This window comes from Triturus cristatus, chromosome 5_2, assembly GCF_964204655.1.
Source record: "Triturus cristatus chromosome 5_2, aTriCri1.1, whole genome shotgun sequence".
Classification (NCBI taxonomy): Eukaryota; Metazoa; Chordata; class Amphibia; order Caudata; family Salamandridae; genus Triturus; species Triturus cristatus.
Window position 1 is genome coordinate 710,949,459 of NC_140588.1, and position 22,356 is coordinate 710,971,814.

Sequence of the window (22,356 nt, forward strand, 5' to 3'; positions counted from 1 at the left end):
TCCGCGACTGCAGACTACCAGCTCAGACATCGCGGAAGCCTTTGGTGTATACGCCCCAGTGAGTACAATGTTGGCAGCGGACTGCGAGGAATTTCTTAGGGATTTCGACATGCTAACGGTCCCCCCGGAAGCCTGCGACACCCTGGAAGCAGACCTCACGGTAGAAGAGCTGGGCAGAGCATTGAATTCGCTCAAGCCGGGGAAGGCGCCCAGGCCCAACGAGCTACCGGTAGAAATTTTCAAAAAGCAGGTAACCATCATACTTCCCCCGCTTCTAGAGATGTTGCGAGGCGCGAGAGGTGGGTCATCTCCCGGCAAACCAAATGGCAGCTACGGTAGTGGTGATATACAAAGAGGGTAAACCGACAGATCAGTGCAGCTCCTATAGGCCTATCTCCCTCATAAACATGGAGGCCAAGGTCTTGGCAAAGGTGCTGGCGGACAGGGTGCTATCGGTAATTAAAGATCTGGTGAATGTGGACCAGTCGGGGTTCATGCCGGGTAGAAGCACGAGACACAACTTGTGACGGCTGTATGGGGTGTTGCACATGACTGAAGGTGTTGTGTCCCAACAAACGGCTCTAATATCATTGGATGCTTCGATGGCCTTCAACAGTATCGAATGGCCATACCTGTTTATGGTCCTCCAGTGGCTGGGCTTTGGCCCTTCCTTTTGTAGCTTGGTCAAACTCCTATACGACGGCCAACGGTGCGCGTGAGGGTCAATGGCGCCATGGCTAGGTCCTTTCGGCTTCGGAGAGGCACGTGGCAGGGGTGCCCACTATCCCCGCTCCTGTTTGCCCTGGCATTAGAGCCTCTGGCTCAGTGGGTCAGGAGAGATCCTGCGATTTGGGGGCTGCGAGCGCAGGATGATCTGCGAACATGAAGGTAGGGGGGAGTGCATGGTCAGGAAACAAATGCTGTGTGTGTTAGCTGTGAAGTGAAAACCCTGCCTGCAACTACAGATCGGAGAAAGTAAATTAACAAAATAGTGCAATGTCAACCATTTACTATGAAAGCGAGTTCCACTGAAACTCGTTGGATAGCGAGCGCATAATACAAAATGGATTGTAAATACTGTGTGGAATGTTTCATTCATGTCTAACTCTGTGCAGTCTCCATTGGCCATTATGAACACAGTGCAAAAAGACAACTTTAAAAGGTAACTCAAGCACTGTCCTAACTTAACTTATAACAAGCTACATATGCAGGAGTGGGGCAGAGTAAGCAAGGACGTGGAATGGCTTTAGAGATTTGGAGGTGTAAGCAAGAGCGTGTGGGGTTCAGTGCAAGCAATGTGGGAGGAAGGCGCATGTTAGGTTGCAGGTTCCATCGCCTGAGGGGGGGTGGAAAGGGCAAACAACATCGGGGCAGTTAATGACGACGCAAGCAATGCCAAAGCTACAACAACGGGGCACACAACAACAATAGAGAAACAACGGGGAAAAAAGCAACGAGCCCCATGGGTGAAAACACAGAGACCAAAGGGGAAGGACCCATTTTGTTGAAACATGTAGGGACAATAAAGCTGTCTACGAGTCCAATTCAGCCCGTGGATGAGATACATCTGCGAACGTGAAGGGAGGGGGGAGTGCATGAGCAGGAAACAAATGCTGTGTGTGTTAGCTGTGAAGTGAAAACCCTGCCAAGTGAGAGGGTGAGAGCCAATGGTGGAGAGGGACACGTGGAGGGAATGAGGGGAAAGCGTTAGTAGGCTGATGGCAGAGAAGAGGTGAGCGAAAACACTAAGGGAAAGGTAGCGAAATAGAAGACGAAAGGCCTTGCGGAGAAAGCAAGGAAGAAGTACAGAAAATGGTGAAGACAGACACGAAAATAACGAAAAGGCAGATATAGGCACTACAAAGATACTGGTAGAGGGGGCAGCGAGAGGCGGCAAAGTATTAAAAGATAATAAGCAAAACAACGGGAGGTAGGGGTACAATCACCTTTGAGTAAAGAAAATGAGAGAATAAGCAAACCATCTAGCTGCGAGAGAGCACGAGAAACCGGTGGGTGGAAGATCCCCTTTCAAGAGTATGGAAAATAAGAAAGTAAATGAGACATCGGGATGCGTAAGAGAAACAGCAGGGGATAAGATCACCTTCGAGTAAGGAAAATGAAAGAATAAGCCAAACATCTGGTAGGGAGGAGAAACGGCAGTGTGAGTAAGAGAAGCAGAAGAGGGTGAGATTCACAGGCTCGGGAGGGGGCATTAATGGGAGAATCTGGGTAGACACTGGAGACAGGCACTGGGGAGGATGAATAAACAGGTCAACGGGGAGCGATTTAATTTAAAGAAGGGTAGAAAGCGATACAGAACGGTGTACAGAGAGGGACGCCCAGAAGAAAGGAGGCAAAGGAAAGGTACGGAGTCATAACAATAATGGGAGAGATGCAAGGAGCAGACAGAAGAGAGGCAATCGAGCGTAGAGGCAGACAGAAAGAGATAGACAGGAGAGAGACAGGAATTAAAAGCAGGAGGGTAGAATGATGCATAGTGAAGCGATGCAACGAAGTAGATTGGTATTGTGAATGGAGTAAAGTGAGAACCAATGAAGGGTGGAATGAAAAAATATAAGAGATAAGAGGTGGACACAAGTTAAGAAACTAATAGGGAGGACACAAAGTACGAATGAGCGGAGAGAGGTAAACAGAACGGAAGAGAATAAAGTAAGGGCGGCGAAGGGGAGAGGGTTGGAGGAGCAAACGAGAAAGGCAGCAAAAGGGTAGAAAGACGTAGGGGCCTCAAAGTAGAGAAGAGATGTGTGGGTAGACAACAGAGAGATGTCTCTACTGTAGAATCTGCTGGGTGGGCTTTAGCAGTGTATGGGTGACCGTACAGAAGAGTGAGTGGACAATAGAGAGGAGTATGTGGACAGCATAGAGAGATAGGTAGACAGAAGAGAGGTTTGGGGAAGAAAAATAGTATGGGTAGCTGCCATAGAAGAATAGGTGTACAGCATAGAGAGCTGGGTAGACTTGAAGAGAAGTTTGTGTCAGTAGAGGGGTATGGGTGGATGCCAGAGAGGAACTGGTGGATGTTTCAGAAGATATGGGGGGAAGATAGAGTGGTCTGAAGACAGAAAAGAGGAATGGATGGACAGTAGTGAGAGGTGGGTGGACTGTAGGTTAGGATAGGTGGACCGTAGAAATGCATGAGATGACTGTACAGTGGGTAAATGGACAACAGAGAAGAATAGGTGGACAGCATATAGAGATGGGTAGATAGAAGTGAAATCTGGGGAAAGCAAAGAGGGATGAGTGGACAGTGGGGAGAGGTAGATGGACTTTAGCAATGGGTGGGCTAGCTGTACAGAGGAGCGGGTTGAAAATAGTTAGTAATGAGGAGTGAGGAGTGAGGAAGCCCACTCAAAGGAGGGGTGGGGAGGAATGACGCAAGAAAGATAAAGAGCTTCCGGGCGAACATAACAGCATGGGAAAGAGAATCAGCAAGGAGGGGGAGTGAGAATCAACTATAGGAAATCGAAGACAAAAACAGACAGAGAATTCTGGGGGAGGGAAGAGACTGAAACACTAATAGGAGCGATAAATAATAACAGCAGGGAGAGTCATTAGGGCAGAGAGATATAAACAGAAGGGAGAGAGAAAGAGAAAAGTGTGGGGGCAGCAGATGGAGGAAGAGTGAAACATATATTGAACATTTAAGGGTAACACCAGAGGAGAGACAGAGCAGGTGACAGGCGCAAAAGGAAGAGCAACATCAGGACAGGGCAAATCAACAGAGAGAATGGGTCGAGAAGCAGCAAAGGGAGGGTGTGAGAAACAGCAGAGCTAGGCGGCGCGGAGGGATGGGACAGCAGGGAAAGTACAGTAACAGGAAAGACAGGAACAGCAGTGGAGACGAGGTCTTGGAATTTATTTACATAGGAAAGGGAAACAGCAGACTGTGAGGCGGTGAGAGAAGAGATAAGGTGAGCGAAGATGTGGCGTAACGACAGAACAGCTGGTTTTGGAACTGGCATACAGATTTGAGTCTCGGCATCGGCTCATCATCCTGTGATTCTGGGCAACTCACTTAATCTCCCCCCTTCCTACCAAAAATGAATGTGTCCTTTCGTAATTAAACCGGGGCTTAGGTAAAGCGCTCCAATACCTTCAAGTTGAGGTCGCGCCACATAAAAACTGCAACAGAAAAAAACGGGGTTGGAGTAGAGGGAAAGGCAGAGGAACAGAAGTGGGGGAGCAAAAGGAGAGACAACAGGGAAAGACAAACAGAAGGGAGGCAGAAACAACAAGCGGGAGAGCAACGGAAAGGAGAGAGAAAAGCGAAAGCATTGGCCGTGCGGCAGTAAAAGTAACGCCGCGCGGCCGTAAAAGCAAAAGTCATCGCGATCGCTCTGAAAGCGAAAGTGATCACGATGACGCGCTAAAGCACAAGTTTTCAAAGTGCTGCTAAAGACCAGCGGTTCGCACGTGCACGCTCGCATGAACGCAAGTGCTAGGCCAGCCAGCAGCACTTTGAAAACTCACCTCCAAAATGTCTCTCCGAGCCAGTGCATGCGCTGGGCTCAGCGAGACCTAAAAATATTTGCTTGTAGCACAGTAGAGCTATGTTCTACACAACTGAACAGGAAGGTACAAGACATGAATGCAGATGGGCGCCTACCTTTCTGCTCAACACATAATTACTGCGATAGGCTACTTGAACTAGTTTCTAGCCATTGCTCATTTCCAAATCCCACCAAATTGCTTTTTCATCTTTAAACCTACATTATAATGAAAACTAGTGTGACTAAAGTCTTCTGCATTGATTTGAAAAGTTGTGCTGCTTTGGCCTGAATTGTGTTTTTTTTCGCCAGTTAACTCGACAATCACTCATACCCCTAAAAACGGAAACGTTCCCACTTTGACTGAAAGTGTTTGCTGCTTTTTACCGTTCAAGGGCCGATTTAACTTTACTACTGTTGTGAGAAAGTCTACCGGCTCTCGTCAAATATCCATTCACGAGAAGGTCTACCGGCTCTCGTCAAATTTCCATTCACAAGAAGGTCTACCGGCTCTCGTCAAATATCCATTCACGAGAAGGTCTACCGACTCTCGGCAAATATCCATTCACGAGAAGGTCTACTGGCTCTCGTCAAATATCCATTCACAAGAAGGTCTACTGGCTCTCGTCAAATATCCATTAACCTCAAACCCTATCACAGACATCTCATACTGCAGTCGCTTTCCTGGTCAACCTTCAAAAACCTACCGCGCTGGAGGAGGTTCCTTCCTTATTAGCCTTTGTTCCAAGATAGGATTCCCCAGCCCATGTCAAATTCACTTACCACCATTTTCTCTGTTGCAGAAATCTCTAAATTAAACCGCAGTAGATGAAAACTGCAGTTTAAGTACAATACACGCAATACATTTACCAGTCAGACAATTTGGATTATTGACTCTAGGTGCAGAAGCTCACCAAACCTGGCCAACAGCAAAGGCTGGACTGGTAAAGCATATGAACGTATTAATGTGACAGACCCTATGGTTGTCTCTCACATTCCACCTCGAAAACCACTGGGAACAAAGTACTGGAACCCTCAGCTAAAACTTGGCACATGTTCATCATGTGGATACTGATGGGTTCTGCCCACCACTGCAGGAGAAGACAACTAGACCAAGTGTAGAATCTCTTCTGGACTGCTATTAGTCTTCCAGACTGGGCACAAGATGGGCAAAGCATATGGAGTCACCTTGTTGCTGTGACTGGAAAAGATAAGGAAAACCTAGCTCTCAGACAGAGGACTATTTTTAGAGGCAATATTTGATTCCCAGAGACCATACTTGGTCCACATTCCCAGCATCTGCAATCCTGCCACACCTTTAAAGCCTTTTAGTAGGCATTACCTTCCGATAGCAAAACTAATCCTAATCGCCTCAGAAGATTCGTGTGTTGAACCAAACCAAACCACATAGGATAATGTTGAGCACAAAACCAATGTTAACAGAATTCTAGAGCCTAGCACTAGGGACCTAAATTAACTTTTGGAGTTGAATCTCTGCCTGACAAGATGCAAATACCTTCAGGCATTATGTGTTCATCTTAGTTTGAACTGGTCCAATTTAGTTACCAATAATGCCTTTTCACTATTATAAAATAAAGCCTAGACTACACACTGATATTTTTCAGGGCAATAATGTGTTACACCAAATCGGAGTTTCTAATCCCCTCTAGCTCCTTTGGTAAACCTAGACTGCTCCACCTGGCTGCTCAGAGTCAAATGCATAAAAATAATAATTTGCCAATTCAACTGACATGCACCAGTATTGTGACCCCGGTACACCAGTACCCACAAACACATACTTCCCAGTAGCCACTGACTACGCCAGGATCCCAAAAAACACCTTCCAACTGCCTTTTTTAATAATTCGTATTATAAGTTCAAAAAACCCAATAAAAGTTGGAATTTACATAAAAATAGGTGTACAGTAACAGAGTTGTAAATAGAAGGGAATAACATAAAACAATGTATGTTCTTTGTGTTTTCCAAACTGGAGAACAGGTAGTGGAGGAGACATTTCATTACTTTCCAAAGCCTGCTATCAAACTGAAAGTAAATAACAATAATGAGTAGAAAGAGCTGGTTTCTAACCATATTTCTCCATCAAGGGTATCGCCTTTAAATCCATAAGCTCTACACTCGCTGTGAGACCGTACATTTGTCTACAATGAGAATCTCTCATTTTTTTTTTTTAGTCAATTAAAATTGAAACCATCTTTAAAATCAACTAGCCCTGTTTTCATCTTCCTTTTAAATAAAGAAAATTAAAGAAAAGTGGAACAGGCAGAGGGTCTCAAACAGGATCTCGACACTTAAGGCAGGCAGATTGCCACAGAGCCCCAGGATGTGCTGCATTGGCAACTAGGTGAGAGAATGAGAAGTAATTAATATTTTTCCCATCATGAAACCTTCGTCAATATTCATAAACACTAAAACAGAATTGCCAGCTCCCTAACCCAACCGCTGCATAGGATGGTGGGAACGCCTGGAGAAGTGTAAAGATCCCCTGGAATTAAACATTTTAGGTCAATTAAACAGGTGTCACAGAGGCCCGGCTTGCTTGTATGCAGCTATGCGGACAATTCAGACAGTAGTGATGAGCAAAAGTTGTTGTTTAGTTTATTTCCTTAACTAGAACACGTAAGAGGGGCAAAAGTCGTCAAGTTTAACCATACGTAAATCGAGTGTAGGCCTGCGAGGAACGGTTGGTCAGCCTTTTGAGAACGTCTGGGAACGCAGGAGACTATCCATCGGCCAATGGATTGAATAGAAGTTGACTAGCATGTGCAAATGTGTCAACAAAATATAGGACGACTTAGGGAAGATTTCTGAAAGAAAAATAATTACTCATAAAATGTAATATATTTGCTTTAGAAGGAAAGAACCGCAGGTTTTCAGAGGAGCTTTATTGTTTTCAGAAAAAGAGGAAAAAATAACGCTCTTCACCTGCTATCATAATTTACCTTCGGAACGAAATAACAGCGATTCACAGAAGTCCTATATTGCAATGGAACATTATGTAGGGTTCTCTTGAACAGGGCCTATACCACCTAATACTTCTGTTTAATATATCTGCTGCATACATCCTTAAAACATACAGAATGTCAGATAAATGCATTATTCCAATTTAGCAGCTATCACATTTGGAATGACTGGTTTAAAATAGGAAAGGAAATCAAACTTCTCAAAAGGGAGAGTGACTACTAAAGCCCTAAAACACTGAAATGGAGAGTGACTACGAAAGCCCTAAAACACTGAAATGGTGAAAAAGTGCATCTCCGAAAGATATTTTGCAGCCGCCAAAAAGTCTGAGGTGGGAAAATACCTATGATCCATTGGCAGAGGGGTGAACAGTCAAAAATAGAAAGACATTTCATATTTCTCTCTGGTTCGCTGTTGCGGGTGATGTCTCGTGTGCAAATTCATTGGACAGCTATGTCAAAGCTTGCATGTTCTATGAAGTCTGGTCGTGTAAATGGTTTTAATCCACTTGTTTGCTAGTTAAATTTGCTTTTGGATGGGGTTGAGATCTTCCCGATCCAGACTTTCAATCCTTTCCATACCAGTTACCTGTGCTTTGCCCACTGCCACCGAAGCTCAAAACAATATAGTCCTACAAAGCAGAGGAAAATGTGAAAGTTGCCAACTCCATTCACCATGAAACATAACCCCTTGCTAGGTCTTAAGCTGCAGTCTGCGCTCACTCTATGGTCTTGCTCAGCTCTCTTCACTGCTCAAGTCGACGCCTACATTGGAAATGCCATGAACCTACTGCCCAAGTGAGCGCACACAAAACAGAGTATTTGCTGCCAGGCATCTCCAGGTAGTTGTGCACACCGACACCTTTGCATGCATTTGGTCAATCTGGTGTCAAGAAGCTTTCCAAAGCATGTTCCAGAAGTTTTAGAATCTGTTTTCAGGTGCTCGATTATTAAGTGATTCCAAAAAATGTATTTCACAAAAAGCTTACCACAACAAGCAGGTACCAAAAGGCACAGAGGTAAGCAAATAGAACTACCCCAAAACCTTTTTTATTGCTTTTTTTTGTACTTTTTAAAAATACAACCACCACTAAGTTCAAGACCACCGTCATGGTCAATGTAGGGTCTGCTTCTAAATAAAGTACAATCTACCCTACCTACTATGCCAAAAGAGTAGAAAATAAAAGAAACAAGATACAGAAAAAATCATGACAAATCATCAAGCACGTTTATATCAGGGCGATCGCGATTAACATTACGCGTATTAGAATATACAACTTAATCAGCTGCCATACGCCAGTTCATTTTGGAATACAAGTCACAAAGCCACTGCATTTCTCTACTCCCTTTGCCAAAATCTGAATTTCTTAAGTAAAAAAAAAAAAGCCCGGTGTTCTGTGATACTTGTTCAGAGGGGAAAATGAAACAGACAACAGACAATGCAGTGCATTGCGGTAGGGATCTTGAGAACTTTTGCTGCCTTAAAATAACTAACTATCTAATTGCCCTCTCTGAGGTTCCTGCTGCATTCGCTTTTCAAAGGGAAGATAGAAAAGGGTTAGAAGCCAGTTTTCTTTTTAATTGGGGTTAATCAAAAATAAAAAGAAAAGGTTATTTTTATAACTTTAACTTTTTATTTACACCGTAAAAGCAAAAGTCATCGCGATCGCTCTGATAGCGAAAGTGAGCGCGATCGCGATGATGCGCTAAAGCATGAGTTTTCAAAGTGCTGCTGAAGGCTAGCGGTTTGCGCGTGCATGCTCGCGCGAACACAAGCGCTAGGCCAGCCAGCAGCCCTTTGAAAACTCACCTCCAAAATGTCTCTCTGAGCCAGCGCATGCGCTGGGCTCAGCGAGACCTAAAAACAGTTGCTGGTAATATGTTAGCATGTTTGTAATATTTAAATATCCATGTCAAACATCCAATTTGTGTACTTACAAGATATCATCAAATAATCTTCCGAGGTGCTCTTGCCATCATCTTCAGTTTGGATGGTAACCGTTGACCCAGGAACACTCCTAGCAGATTGAATTACAGTTTCTGTATCACAGTTTGCTTCAAGTACTTCTTCTGAAATGACAGCGGGAGAGTCGGGTCCTACAATGGAATCCTGAATCACATGTTCCAAATGTACATCAGGACTTGTAACAAGGTCAGCCACAAACACCTGATCACGCATACTAACAGCTCCTGTTATCATTTCGGAAGTCAAAACATGATCACAAGTATCTAAGGCTTCCTCAATGGCTTCGTCAGCTACTAGCTCAGATTCGGTTATAACATCTGTCTCTGTGATTATATCAGGTCCTTGGACAACCTCTGAGGAAAGATCATGTTCAAGGGTTATATCATCATCCGTGATAAGGTCAGAAACTAACACAGCTTCAGGAACAGAGACAACTATATGGTCTCCATCGATGTGAGCAGTACCAGTCATTCCAGCCACTGGAAGAAAATGTAAAAGCAAAGTTAGTAATTAACATATTACGTCATATGCTCTATATCTGAAAACAGTAGTATTTAATCTATACAATAATTTTTTTTACAATAATTGGCTCATTGATGAGTTAGGTCTGATACTAACAAAGGATTTCCAAGCATGAACATGTAAAGCCAAATAGGCATTAGCCACCTACATTTCTTCTATGGCAATGATCTCATAGCATGTTTAAAGCCCATTTGATTCTGTTATTCAGGCATTAAGTGAGCTGTTCTCATTTGATAGCTTAGTTTCCACAAACACCAGCATATTAGGAGCCATCTTCGTTTAAGATAAAAAACCTTATGGCATGACACAGGCACTCAGCCAACTTGTTTATTTATCTTGTTATTTCTATACCATTGACTTGGTCAAATGGTCAAAAGAACTAAGCACACAACCAAAATAACAATGACATTAAACAATGCAAAAATTGAGGTGAAGTAGGCTTTATGAAGGTGAGAAGGAAGAATATGCTAGAGGAATCTTCCATATTGTCTCATTGAATGATAGAGGAGTGTTTGGTGTATGTCACTCAAAAGACCATTCAGAATTCTCGAGGCACCGTAAACAACCTTTTCGTGAATTTCTGTTTTCTTTTAGGAGAATTTCCAAAGCAAGGAAACATTTACTCTTGAATGTAAAGAATCTAGAGATAAAGATTTTGTCATGGGTATGAAATATGTTTGTGCGTTATCTGTAGGCTGTATTGGGCAAATTGTGTTTTGTTGTAGAAGTAAGCTAATTCTACTTTAACAATGTCACTAGTATATGTAAAGTGACAAAAAACTCTAACAAATCTTGTTTAAATAGAAAAGTATATGAAAATGGGACAATGTAGCCTAATAGTTTACATTCTACTGAGGCTTCATAGAGTCTCGACAATGGACACTGTTTTTTAAACAACATGCACTTCGCCAGCACTGTGAAGGTAGGTTAAAGAGCCATGATTAACAATAAATAATTTTCTCTTTCTTTCCATTAAGGAGAAGGGAAGGTTGCTTACATTTTCACTTGGGACTCCGCCGCAGAAGAACCAGGAATATAGGTATAAAAACATTTCAGGCCTTCTGGTGTCTAGGGACTACTGATAATCATAAGCACTGAATAGAGCAGCAGGCCATGCACAGGAACATTGGGGAATAAAAGAGAAAATATCATTCTCTACCCTAAGAGGTTCATCAAAGTGTCCTGATCTTGGCATCTGATTCATGCCAATAATGCTTAATGTATAATGAAAGTGTAGAATGACTGCCAGGTAGCTGCCCTGCAGGTCTGGGCTATGAGGATAATCGTTACAAAAAGCTGTAATAGCAGATCTACATCTAGTACTGAAATCTTTTAGTCTATCTAATAATAACTTATTGGTTTCCATATAACATAGTAGGGTGGAAAAGACGGTCTATCGAGAAATAGATTGCTATGAAGTGGATAAAACTGCATGAACAGGCTCATATTTCACAAACAATTGCTTAGTCTTTTATATTCTTTTCTTTTGTCTGGGTAGGATTTCAGCACACTTTTAGGACCTTTCTGACGGATAGGAAGGGTTCTAAAACAAGGTTGCTAGAAAAACTGGGTCCATGGCCAACCGCCGGGGCAGATGGCCACTCACTCAAGGGGCTCCTGCCACCTAAATCCCATTCCATCCGCATGAAAATCTGATATCAACAGCAGAACACACTGGCTGCCTGCTCTCCCTAACCAGCGAGACAAGTTCCATACGACTGCGACATACCTGGCATGGCCGCTGACTGAAAACGAAGGTGCAGCCTGGGTGGCAAGGTGCATCCGTGCCTTGAGTGGGCTGGCGACCCTGTAAATGAGGAGCAGATGAAGACTGAGGGTGAATGGGCCTCTGTGGAATACTAGCAGAGAACATCGGGCGGCCCGACGAGTTTTGAGACTGGGTGACCAATCAGTTATCGCTCACCCTCATTGAAGACAGCGACCTCTGACCGAGAAAGAGAGGGTGGGCCTATAAAGTGAGAGCTGCCACGACCTCTGGGGTGCCTGCTACAGCGCTGCCGGCTGCAGACCTTGAAGAGAGCGGGACTGCTCCCGGCAATGGACTAACACTGGGTCCACCCGTAGGACCGTCTGCATCTGGTGGTGCCAGGGGCATGAGAGATCGGATGGCGGAACCTCCGGCTACAGATCCCAGCTGAGTAAAAGATGCATGAAACACAGGAGTTGAGCGCGTCTAAGCCCCCTAGGATCTGGGTGAAAACTTCACCTCGTTGGCCCCCTGAACTGACAGCCGCAGAAAGGCGCGGTCTGCCTCGCAGTTAGAGAGTCGGTGCCCGAGTGGGGCAGCCTGAACTGACGGTGATTGTTTCTGGCTGCGCTGCCTGGCGGCACACACCGAGTGTTGCAGTTGGGGACCTGCTGTTGAGGCACCATGCACCTTCGCTAACATCACCAGGAAGTTGCCAGCAGTGAGCATGCCTCATTGCCCTGAGTGCCAATTATAATCCCACAATGACATCTCTCTCTCTCATCGGCACAACCACTATGCAGACTGTGTCATCACCCTTTGGGGCCACACGGACCGTGTAGACTCGAAACACTCCCTGGCTAGAGGGCCCAGGTTGATTTGACCCCAGAAAAGTGTTTTGCGTCGTCAGATGTGGGCGGGGAGTGAGCCCTACCGCCTCGTTGGTGCCCAGTGACCAAGCCACATTGTAAAGAGTTCTCAGCTCTGGTTTCAGCTACCATAAGGGGGTGTGGCTCCCCCCCCCATCCTCGCACTTAAACACCTGGCTGACCCACATCCAAAGATAACCTCTAGGATCTAGACTAAGAGATGCCTACCACTGGGGGGGTGCGTGAGCCAACACGACCGAGGCGCACTACATAGGGGATCGTTGGGGTGGACGCTAGGTAGGGAGGCAAGAAAGTCAACAGGCCACAGGAGAGTTCGCTTTTTGCTCCCTGGCAGGCGGCGGTGAATACTAAGATCCCTATCCCACCCCACTTATTGCAACAGGGACGCTTGAGATGAGGAGCAGGGTGAAGTGCTTCATTGGAGATAACTGGGGGAAGGGCCCTCGCACCGCCCATCAAACTAAACTAGACAAGTTCACCCAGCTGAGAGACAACACAGCCACACCAATGGCAGAGGAACAGCGCGCTTCCCAAACCAAGACCTCCCTGGCAGAGCAAACACCCACTCTTGCTGATATAACGGCAGCGATACATGGGATACACACAGCCCTTGAGGCCAAAATAGACTCTGCCCCCCCAGATCTTGGGCTGGTGTCGACCTAAGCGACATGAGGGCCCGGGCAAAGGATATCACCACCATGAAAGTCGCCACTAAGCCAGTGCATTTCAAAGTTTAACTGTTGAGTGCAACCTCATAGATCCTAGAAGCTGGAAGATTTCATGAGGCGGGCCAGAAGGAATAATGTTCGAATAATAGGGGTGCTGGAGCGCTCGCAGGGGCCAGAAGTGGATCTATTTTTCAAGGACCTCATACTCAACTGCAACCCAGTGGTCTTTCTACATACTTCTTTGTTTAACATGCCCACAAAGTCCCGGATGCCCTTCCGAGTCTGGGCACGCCACCACACCCCATTCTTGCACACTTTTTTTTAACTATCTCAACCAATAATTCATTCTTCAAGCTACTCGCGCTGCACCACCAGTCAAATGTGATAATGCTATGATCACCTTTTTCCCAGACTTTACTCTCTGAGTGCAAAGACTGTGCCGCTCCTTCTTGAAGTTAAAAGAGATCCGAGAGATCTCCATGATATTTCTGGCGAAATTATGAGTGGTGTAGGATGGTAAGACCTGGTATTTTACCGTCCGGGAGGAGGTCAGGGAATGGCTGGAGGGTTGGAGAGTGGTGGGAAAAGCAGGACGTGGATCCTGAACGAAGAGACAACAGGATGGTGGCGAGAGATGTTGAATCAAAGAGGGACCTGTCCCATTTACCCAGTCGAAGTTATCCCTATAACGCAAGCGTTCAGACAAGGTTATAACCATCTAACGTGTAGTGTTGGAAAAATATCAATAGAGGAACTCTTTAATTAGTAAAAAGCATTGATTGAAATTTATTAGCAAGATAAAAAAAACATATAACATAATCACAATACAACAAAATAAAAAAGTCAAACACAATAGCTAAAATTTAAACCTCAACCGTGACAGTAAGGTAAAAGTATATATGTACGTTGTGTCAAAGGACACATGTAATTATAAAGAAAAACTTTCAATACAAATTAAAAAAACACAATAAGACATACATATAGATGTGTAATGGGAGGAACAATGACAGACATCCAAGTTATGTCTTGGATGTGTGGATTTGTAATACCAGTAAACAGACACAGTCTGGTGACGGTGCAATTTAAAATCCTCCACAGGAGGATTTTAAATTGTCAGTCCTGAAGAAGGTGGTTTTTATCACGATACACCACCGAAACGCGTCGACGCATAGATTGTTTGGTGGAATTTGTCGCAGAACAGAACCCCGAGTAACTAGGGTGCACCGTCACCAGAACTGTTGTGTTCTCCGCTACGACCTGCCCACCTATCCCGGACCTTGACAGGATTTGTCCACTGCAGACTCTCTCCACTTTTTTCTAACAGTAATTTTCTATGGCAGCCACCATAGATACTCCTAGTTTTAAGAACCTCTCCTGGAACGTCAACGGACTGCTGAACAATATTAAGCGAGGAGTGGTCTTGCAATACCTCAAACAACACTCGCCTGACATGGTCCAACTGCAGGAAACGTATCGCCAGGGTAACACCTACCATGCCCTAGATAGATGGGGATATAAAATGGTCACCCATGCAGGCTTTAATTAGGGGTCCAGGGGGGATTGGTATACTTTTGCATAGATCACTCCCCTTTATTGTACATAATGCTTGGCCTGACCCGCACGGGAGATATGTGGCATTGACAAGGCAGTGGCAATGTAAAACCCTCAATATAATTTCCCTTTACATTCCTCCTTTTGCAGCTTTTGCAGACCTAAGCAAACACTAGTAGATGATGGACGGAGTGCTGAAACTTTTCAATCACTCACCCCCAGTCACAGATCTGGGTTGAATCCATCATCAGTCTTTAGCTCACTTTGCCATCCCAGTTCAGACACAGCTATATGCAAATCAGTCTTGACCCTGTGCCTCAGGGGAACAGTCCAGCCCGAACTGCCAAGCCATTTCTTCCCTGGACCGGAAACAAGCATCCTGGGACCGGTTTTGGGCTAACAGCCCTCATCGGCCAGGCTAGCTTGAATCCAGTGGCAAAGTGAGCAAGGTACCCACGTCTGGGCATACCCTGCCAACTTAGGGCGAACAAAGCAAACACAAGTAGATGATGGACGGAGTGCTGACACTTTTCAAACACTCACCCCCAGTCACAGATCTGGGTTGAATCCATCATCATTCTTTAGCTCACTTTGCCACCGCAGTTCAGACACAGCTATATGCAAATCAGTCTTGACCCTGTGCCTCATGGGAACAGTCCAGCCCGAACTGCCAAGCCATGTCTTCCCTGGACCGGAAACAAGCATCCTGGGACCGGTTTCGGGCCAACAGTCCTCATCAGCCAGGCTAGCTTGAATCCAGTGGCAAAGTGAGCAAGGCACACTCCTCCTTCAACTCCCTGAAGGTTGCTTATTGTTAGGGGAGAATTAACAATACCATTTGTGGGACCAGTGATCAGTGGCCCCCCTCCTGACCTGCTGATGATGCACTGCGCCTTAGCTGACGTTATGTTGGCAATTGGCCGGGCCGACACATGGCATACCCTCCATCCCAAAGCAGGACAGTACACATACCTCTTGGGAGCACATGGAAGCTTATCGCGCATGGATTACATGCTTACCTACCTCGGCGAGGCCTACCACCTTGCCAGGGGCATCTCCGAAGATTCAACCGTATGAGTCACTTATGGACTCCCAGGCTGTGGTGGTGGACAGAGGGTGCCGCTTAATTTCTGGTACTGTAAGATACCACGCATCCACAAAGGTATCCGAGAAGACATGGAGCACTACTTTCAAGAAATCGAGTGCTCTGTAGAATCTGCGCAGATGCTGTGGAAAGCTTACAAGGCTGTCAAGAGAGGTCAGGGTATAGCGCTGATAGCAGTCCATAAAAAAGAACTCAGAGCCCAACTGGAGAGAAACACCCCGAAGTTGGAATCCCAACATCTAGAGGATGACCAGTGCCATTTACATCACGCACTATCCCTAAAGCAGAAGGAGTACCGATATGTCGTAGCGGACGCCACTAGGAATCATTACCGAGCCACTCAACACCCCCTGTTTTGAAGTGGAGGACACGGCTGGCAGATTACTGGCTTGGCTAGACAGAAGAGACGGCATCACAGTGGATTCTGGAGATCCGGAATGACAAAGACAAAAGGATTAGGGATAGACCGGGCAGCCACTAGTGCAGATATAGTAACAACCTGCAACCCACATCTACTGGAAGGAAAGGGAAACTGAGAAAGAAAGAGAGACCGCCTCCAGATCAAGGAGGCTGCCTGCATCTACGTTTTTGGTTATTGGATATCTTGGATATCTTCAGTTTAACTCTAAAAGAAGAGTTATTGAGAGTTCCTACATAAAAGATAAATGCCTAACAATTAACACAACCGTACATTTCACTCGACAATTCAGTCATACTCTGCTCAATTATTTCTCTAACCTGTATAACTTTGAAGGCAGGCTTCTCTCTGTAGGAATGTTATTGCAAGAACCTTTGTTCCTATGAATAATCTTTCCTTTTTTTTTTGTTTCTTTTCACTTTGGTTTAAACTAAAACGATTCTTTTCCTGAAGAGAATGAACTAGTCACTGAAAACACCAACAAAGAGATAAAAACTAGTCTCTAAAGTCTTTTTCTGACCCAAAACAACTTTTCAGTCCACTGAGTCCTATTTCTTTTCTGTCCTTTTCAATGATGCCGTCGAGATGATACTAGAAGTCCTATCCAAAAAGGCTACTTGTGAAGAAATTCTTCAGGGCGCTAAACTTGAGACACTACTCCTCGCAATGTGAACTACCCGGGTGTGCACATCACTCCGAAATAGGCAGAGCTAAAAAAAAAAAGCGCCAAAAGTTCATCAAAAAGAGTGTGGGCAAGCACGCTGACCGAACACTGTCTCTCAAGATGACAGTTGAAGTGCACGGCTTAAGAGGCACGCATTCTGGAAGAGAACAACAGTGCAAGGCTACCAGAAACGATTAGAGAGTAAAACTTGTGCCACGCGTGCGACAGCCATCTTGAGGCATCAGGAAATTGGGAGTAGCCAGTTCCAGAAATATCCTCCCTAAAAGAAACTTCCAAGGAGGGCGATGTAATATCCAATAGGCATATAAAGCAAAATCCAGTCTTTTCCATTTTGGTGAGTGTTTGCATAGACTGGCTTTTGTTTTCCTGACAAGACCGGACGAAAAGCAAGGTTACACAGGCTATCCACGAATTGGTGTCTGGAAAGGCGATGGGCCCCAGTGGCCTCCCTATAGAACTCTACAAACAGACAGCTTCAGCACTGCCCCGCCACTCAAGCAAATGTTTCTGGAGATCCACAATGCTGGACAGCTTCCCGAAGGTCAAAGATTAGCGAGCATAGTGGTTATTCATAATGCGAATAACCCACCAGAAGACTGCGCCTCCTACAGGCCCATATCACTATTGGCGAAGCTCTTGGCTACGCGGTTTACTAGGGTGATTCGGTCACTAATTCACCCGATCATCGCTTCAACCTGCGAAGGCTGCATGGGGTACTAGGGAGTGCATCAGAAATCTGTGAGGATGCGCTCGTGCTGTTTGATTCGGTCATATGTGACATTCACCAATTCTGGCACTCTGCTACATGCATCCTGTATGAAGTTACTGGCCACCTCTGCTACTACATCACAGTCCTGGCTTCACTTATTTAGGGATTGGGAGATGTCCTTGTGTACCAATGAAGAAGTGCACTCATGCTCTATAGCAAGGCAGTAGTGGCCAAGCCTGATGTGGAGAGGATGCGATCTTTAGAGCTCCATGAGCAAAGCCCCGATATCTGGAAATATCTCTGTTAAAATGCCCATCCTGCATATGCCCATCCTGCATATAAATGGCTACCAGCTTGCTCTGAAATAGTGGTGCAATCTTTAGAAAGTAACCAATTGTTGTGAGTTGACCTTTACAGAGGAAATCAGACACAGCAACATCGCCCCAAGTCAGGGATTCTGCCTTTTAAGATGGCTGAAGCAATTGACTGAGGAGTGCCACATCACTCCCCAGCCGTAACCAACTGCTCCAGCTCGAATACCTAGCATCTATCAGAGTGGCATACAATAACTGAGGCAATGACGGGTGCTTTCGGGGACTTGGTGCAGGGCCCAAAATCTGGCAGGGACCAAGTTGGACATCCCGAGGCCTAGAGACTGTGGAAGTCTGGGCTCGGCTGGGCCTTAGAAGGTGAATGGAGAGCTGTGGCTGGATGGGATGCTTTCAGCCCAAGAAAAGAGAGAAACCAGGCAATTTAACCTGCACGTATGGAGGAGAGGGTGGAGTAGCTAAAATAGGAAATAAAAAAGACTAGCATCCTGAAGGTGTCTTGGATGCGGCGAGGTCCTTAAGAACATACACATTTATCCGATATCAAGATAGCAAGGGGAAGGATTGCGCGCCAATTAGAAGAACTGAAAACGGTTTGGAACCGGAGCACCAAGAACACATCCGAGCCCGATGGCAGAATAAAACAATCTGAAGATGGAGCCGAAGCCCATGCGCAATATGATCCAAAGGAGGAATCACATACCTCGTGACTTCCAAAGACTTTCCAAGAGAAAAACAACTGCAACATCCGGGCCCAACAACAGATGGCGATCTATGCACAGTGTGTAATCTGCAGCTCATATGCCTCGAACATAGAATTATCGGAGAGCACCATGGTATTTACTGTCGGCTTGAAAAGCCCCAGGGGATAAGAAACACGGCATGCAAGGCGCACTCAAGATGCGTGGAATAGGTGGACTATAATAAATTAGAGTCCCATTGAGATGGATGGACACGGCTGGTTACCAAGTGGTCTCCTAATTTCGCCACACTGCTTGCCACCCACAAAACATACAAATGTGATGCAACAATGCCTTGTATTATACATTAAGTGCTCTAACAGAAAGAAATCGAAAATGTCACGTTCAACTCTTGCGGTTTTACTGAATGCCTATTGTATAATGTTGTGCATGATTACAAAATGCCAATGTAGATATCTTCGAACAAAACTTAATCCAGGGGTCATCAAGAACGAAGCAAGTCTCCAGATAGTTTTGGCCACTGGTGGACTCATCGGATGGTGTTTTTAGACTGCCAGATGAGGTGTGGAAAGCTCCTTGCCAGAGATGCAGCTTGAGCTCCTATGACAAGTATTTTTAAACACTCTTTATACTACAGTCCAATCAGACAATTTAAGGGGAAATCAACTTTTTTGCTCTCCTAGGGTATACTAGACCCCTCTAAAGTTATCGAATTTGGGAAATGGAAGAGTGCCAAGATGTGCAAAATGTGGCCTAGAAAAAGCTGACGATGTCCACATGTTTATGGAATGTCCACGGATCCAAAAGTTTTGGGTTGGTGCGAGTAGATGTATGACAACTATTCTTGACATGGTAGCTCAAGTAAGCTTACCGCATATCATTTTTGGGGTGGTAGTACAGTATGAAAGTTTGAGTAAGGATTATAAAAATAAAAAAAGGGTTTTTTTATTTAATCCTCCTTGCACAGAGGAAGATTTGTAATCTCCCCCTTCTGGTGTTGGACTGGGTAAAGTCCATAAAATATACCATCAAGTTAGATAGGGCAGTAGCGAGAAAGAGAAATTAATTTTGGAACCCAGTTCTGAAATGGTTAGAGTTAGAGGGGTAGAGGTCTACTGAAACAACTTGTATTAGAAGAAGGTCCAATGATTGAGCCATTTCCTGGTCTTTACTTCTTTCTTTACGTTCTGCAAATTGGCTTGAATGGCCAGGGTGGAAGTTTAAGAAGAAGAAAATGGGATTTTATGCCTTGGGTATGAATGATCTTCCAAGGCAAGGGCGCACACAGAGGGAGATCTCAGAGGTTAAACCCAAGGCAAATTAGGAAACAAAAAATAGCTCCTACATAAAAAATGCCCTTATAAGGTCACTGACAAATCCAATGACATGAAAAGTGACTTTACCAAAAAAAGTCACGTATTGTAAATATCCCAGCAAAAAATACAATTGCGATCTTTGTGGAGACTTTATGGGACCCTTCAAAGAGCTTAAAAACACGTCTCCAGCAAGCACAAGGGATACTACCTGAAAACGTATTGCTCAAAATTTGACAAAGAAGCAGAGTTTCCTAACATTGTATGTCACTATGCAATATGTAAAGGAAGAAAAATCAAAGGAGAGCTACAATGCCTATACAGATTTTGTAATTTGACATTTTCTTCAAGTGTTGCAGCATGTACACCGAAAGCTCAAAATGATGCTAGACTCTCGGCTCTAGCAAGCAGCAAACCTTCAAAACTGTGGTCAAAAGACAAAATATTACTAAACTGGAAAAAGTATATGCAAAAGCAAGGAATATAAATGTACTTACAGCTCCGCGCTTCAATAATAAACATAGCAAACAGATTGCTGGGAAAAGACAATATATAAGAGAGAAAAGAAAAGAACTTGAAAATGATATGCATCAAGCATCCACAAACATTGAAAGCAACACTAATGATGAAGCAGAAATATCTGATGGAACAATAAAAAAGGCATAAAAACGTTATAAACAGAAAATGAGCACTTGAAATCACAAACTTTGTGATTTGTATGGCAGAATATCAAAGTGCAAAAATATTCCAAAAACCTGCAGCATCACCAATATCCATCCAAAACCTAAATTAAACACCTAATGAAAATGGTGTGGGGCCTATGAACACTGTTCAAGATGAGAACCAAACTGTTTTATTCCCACGTAACATACACAAGAAAGATAAGAAAAGTAGAAAGTTCAATACAAATCAAAGATATGCAAAAATAAAAGGCCAGCATTAAAGAATATCAGGAAATGCTCCAAAAAGATAAAAGGAAAATTGACATAATAATCACCGATTGGGCAGAAGATGTCACTTGCCAGATTGGTGCAGATGATATTTATCAATATTCGTAAAACATTATTGGAAAAGAAAAAGGAAACCTAAAATTCGCAACAACTGACCGAATTCCAGAAGAATAGGACTATTAACATCTTTGTAAAGAAATTACAGTTCTTGTAGTAACAGATGCATCTGAGGAAGCCAACTTAAACAAAGCAGTGGGGCCTTACAATGTTGGCTTAAATGATCTGTACAATTTTCAAATGAAAGAATCAAGCTTACTGCCCAGAATACTATCTACTTGCCTAGAAACTATCGTAACAGAATGTATATTAAAAAAAAAACTGATCAATATGATTTCTCAAGAACGTATTTATAAATCAACTGCATAAAATAAGCAATTGTAGGCTTATTACAACTAGTACAGTATTAATGAAGTGAAGATCAAAAATCCTGCTCAAAACACACACTACTTTTGTAGACTTGAATATAATACAGAAACGCTTCATGAATGTGAAAGGATTTTTCTGAAACCTGACACCCCGACAGAATATCATAAAAGGGGCATGTAAGAATAAACGCTTGCAGTGGTATTCATAGACTTACAAAAGCTTTTGACTCTGTCAGTCAATATCACATCATAGAGAGTCTCGAAAGGCGAAGAGTTGCATCATAAATCCAAGATCTAATAAGAGACTTTCACACAGTACTTCAAGGGAAATAAGAATGAATCTACATCAGAAATAATAATGAAGTCGGAGGTCAAACAAGGCGATTCACTAGCCCCACTGTTTTTAGGTCGAGCCTAGAGCCAGCGCGCTCTGCGAGACTTGTGGTGGAGTAGCGAATAAAAGCCCCTCGCACTCTCCGCCAATATTTGCCATTGGCTTGTGTCATTGTCCGTCCTAAATGTTGGTTTCTGATTCCTAAATAGGCTTGTTGGTCTCACCTAGTACCGCCTCCTCTTCATTTGTCATCTCCCAGGGCGACTGGCCCCTTTACTTCGGTTGCTACACGGAACATGACATTTTAGACTGTGAGCACTATTTTCTTAAATGAGGTTCTCCTCCTCAGGCACGACATGCTTTGGTGCCTTCTTTAACCCCTGCCCTCCCTCCTGTTGTCCGTGCATTCTCCCCCCGCCCACCCTCCCTCCCTCCCAGAATGCTGAATTGAAGTGTTTTGTTGGTGATTTTTAACCCAGATTTGGAAAAGACCACTGAAATTTAGCAACGTGCACATTATGTGTTTTTTAGGAGTGGGAGGCTTGGGTCTGGGGAGGGAGCAATAATGGTTTTACAGATCGAATAATTATCTATTT

The 22,356-nt window shown here is 44.3% G+C and overlaps 1 protein-coding gene across 1 annotated transcript in view; it reads right to left on the reverse strand.

Annotated features, from left to right (window-relative positions):
• The window catches only part of ZNF711 (ZFX family zinc finger ZNF711), a 207,113-nt gene that overhangs the window by 146,404 nt on the left and 38,353 nt on the right, over positions 1-22,356 (reverse strand). Inside the window, exon 3 of the mRNA XM_085607809.1 lies at positions 9,425-9,931. Within this exon, the coding sequence (XP_085463935.1) occupies positions 9,425-9,931 (507 nt within the window). The remainder of the gene's footprint in view (positions 1-9,424; positions 9,932-22,356) is intronic.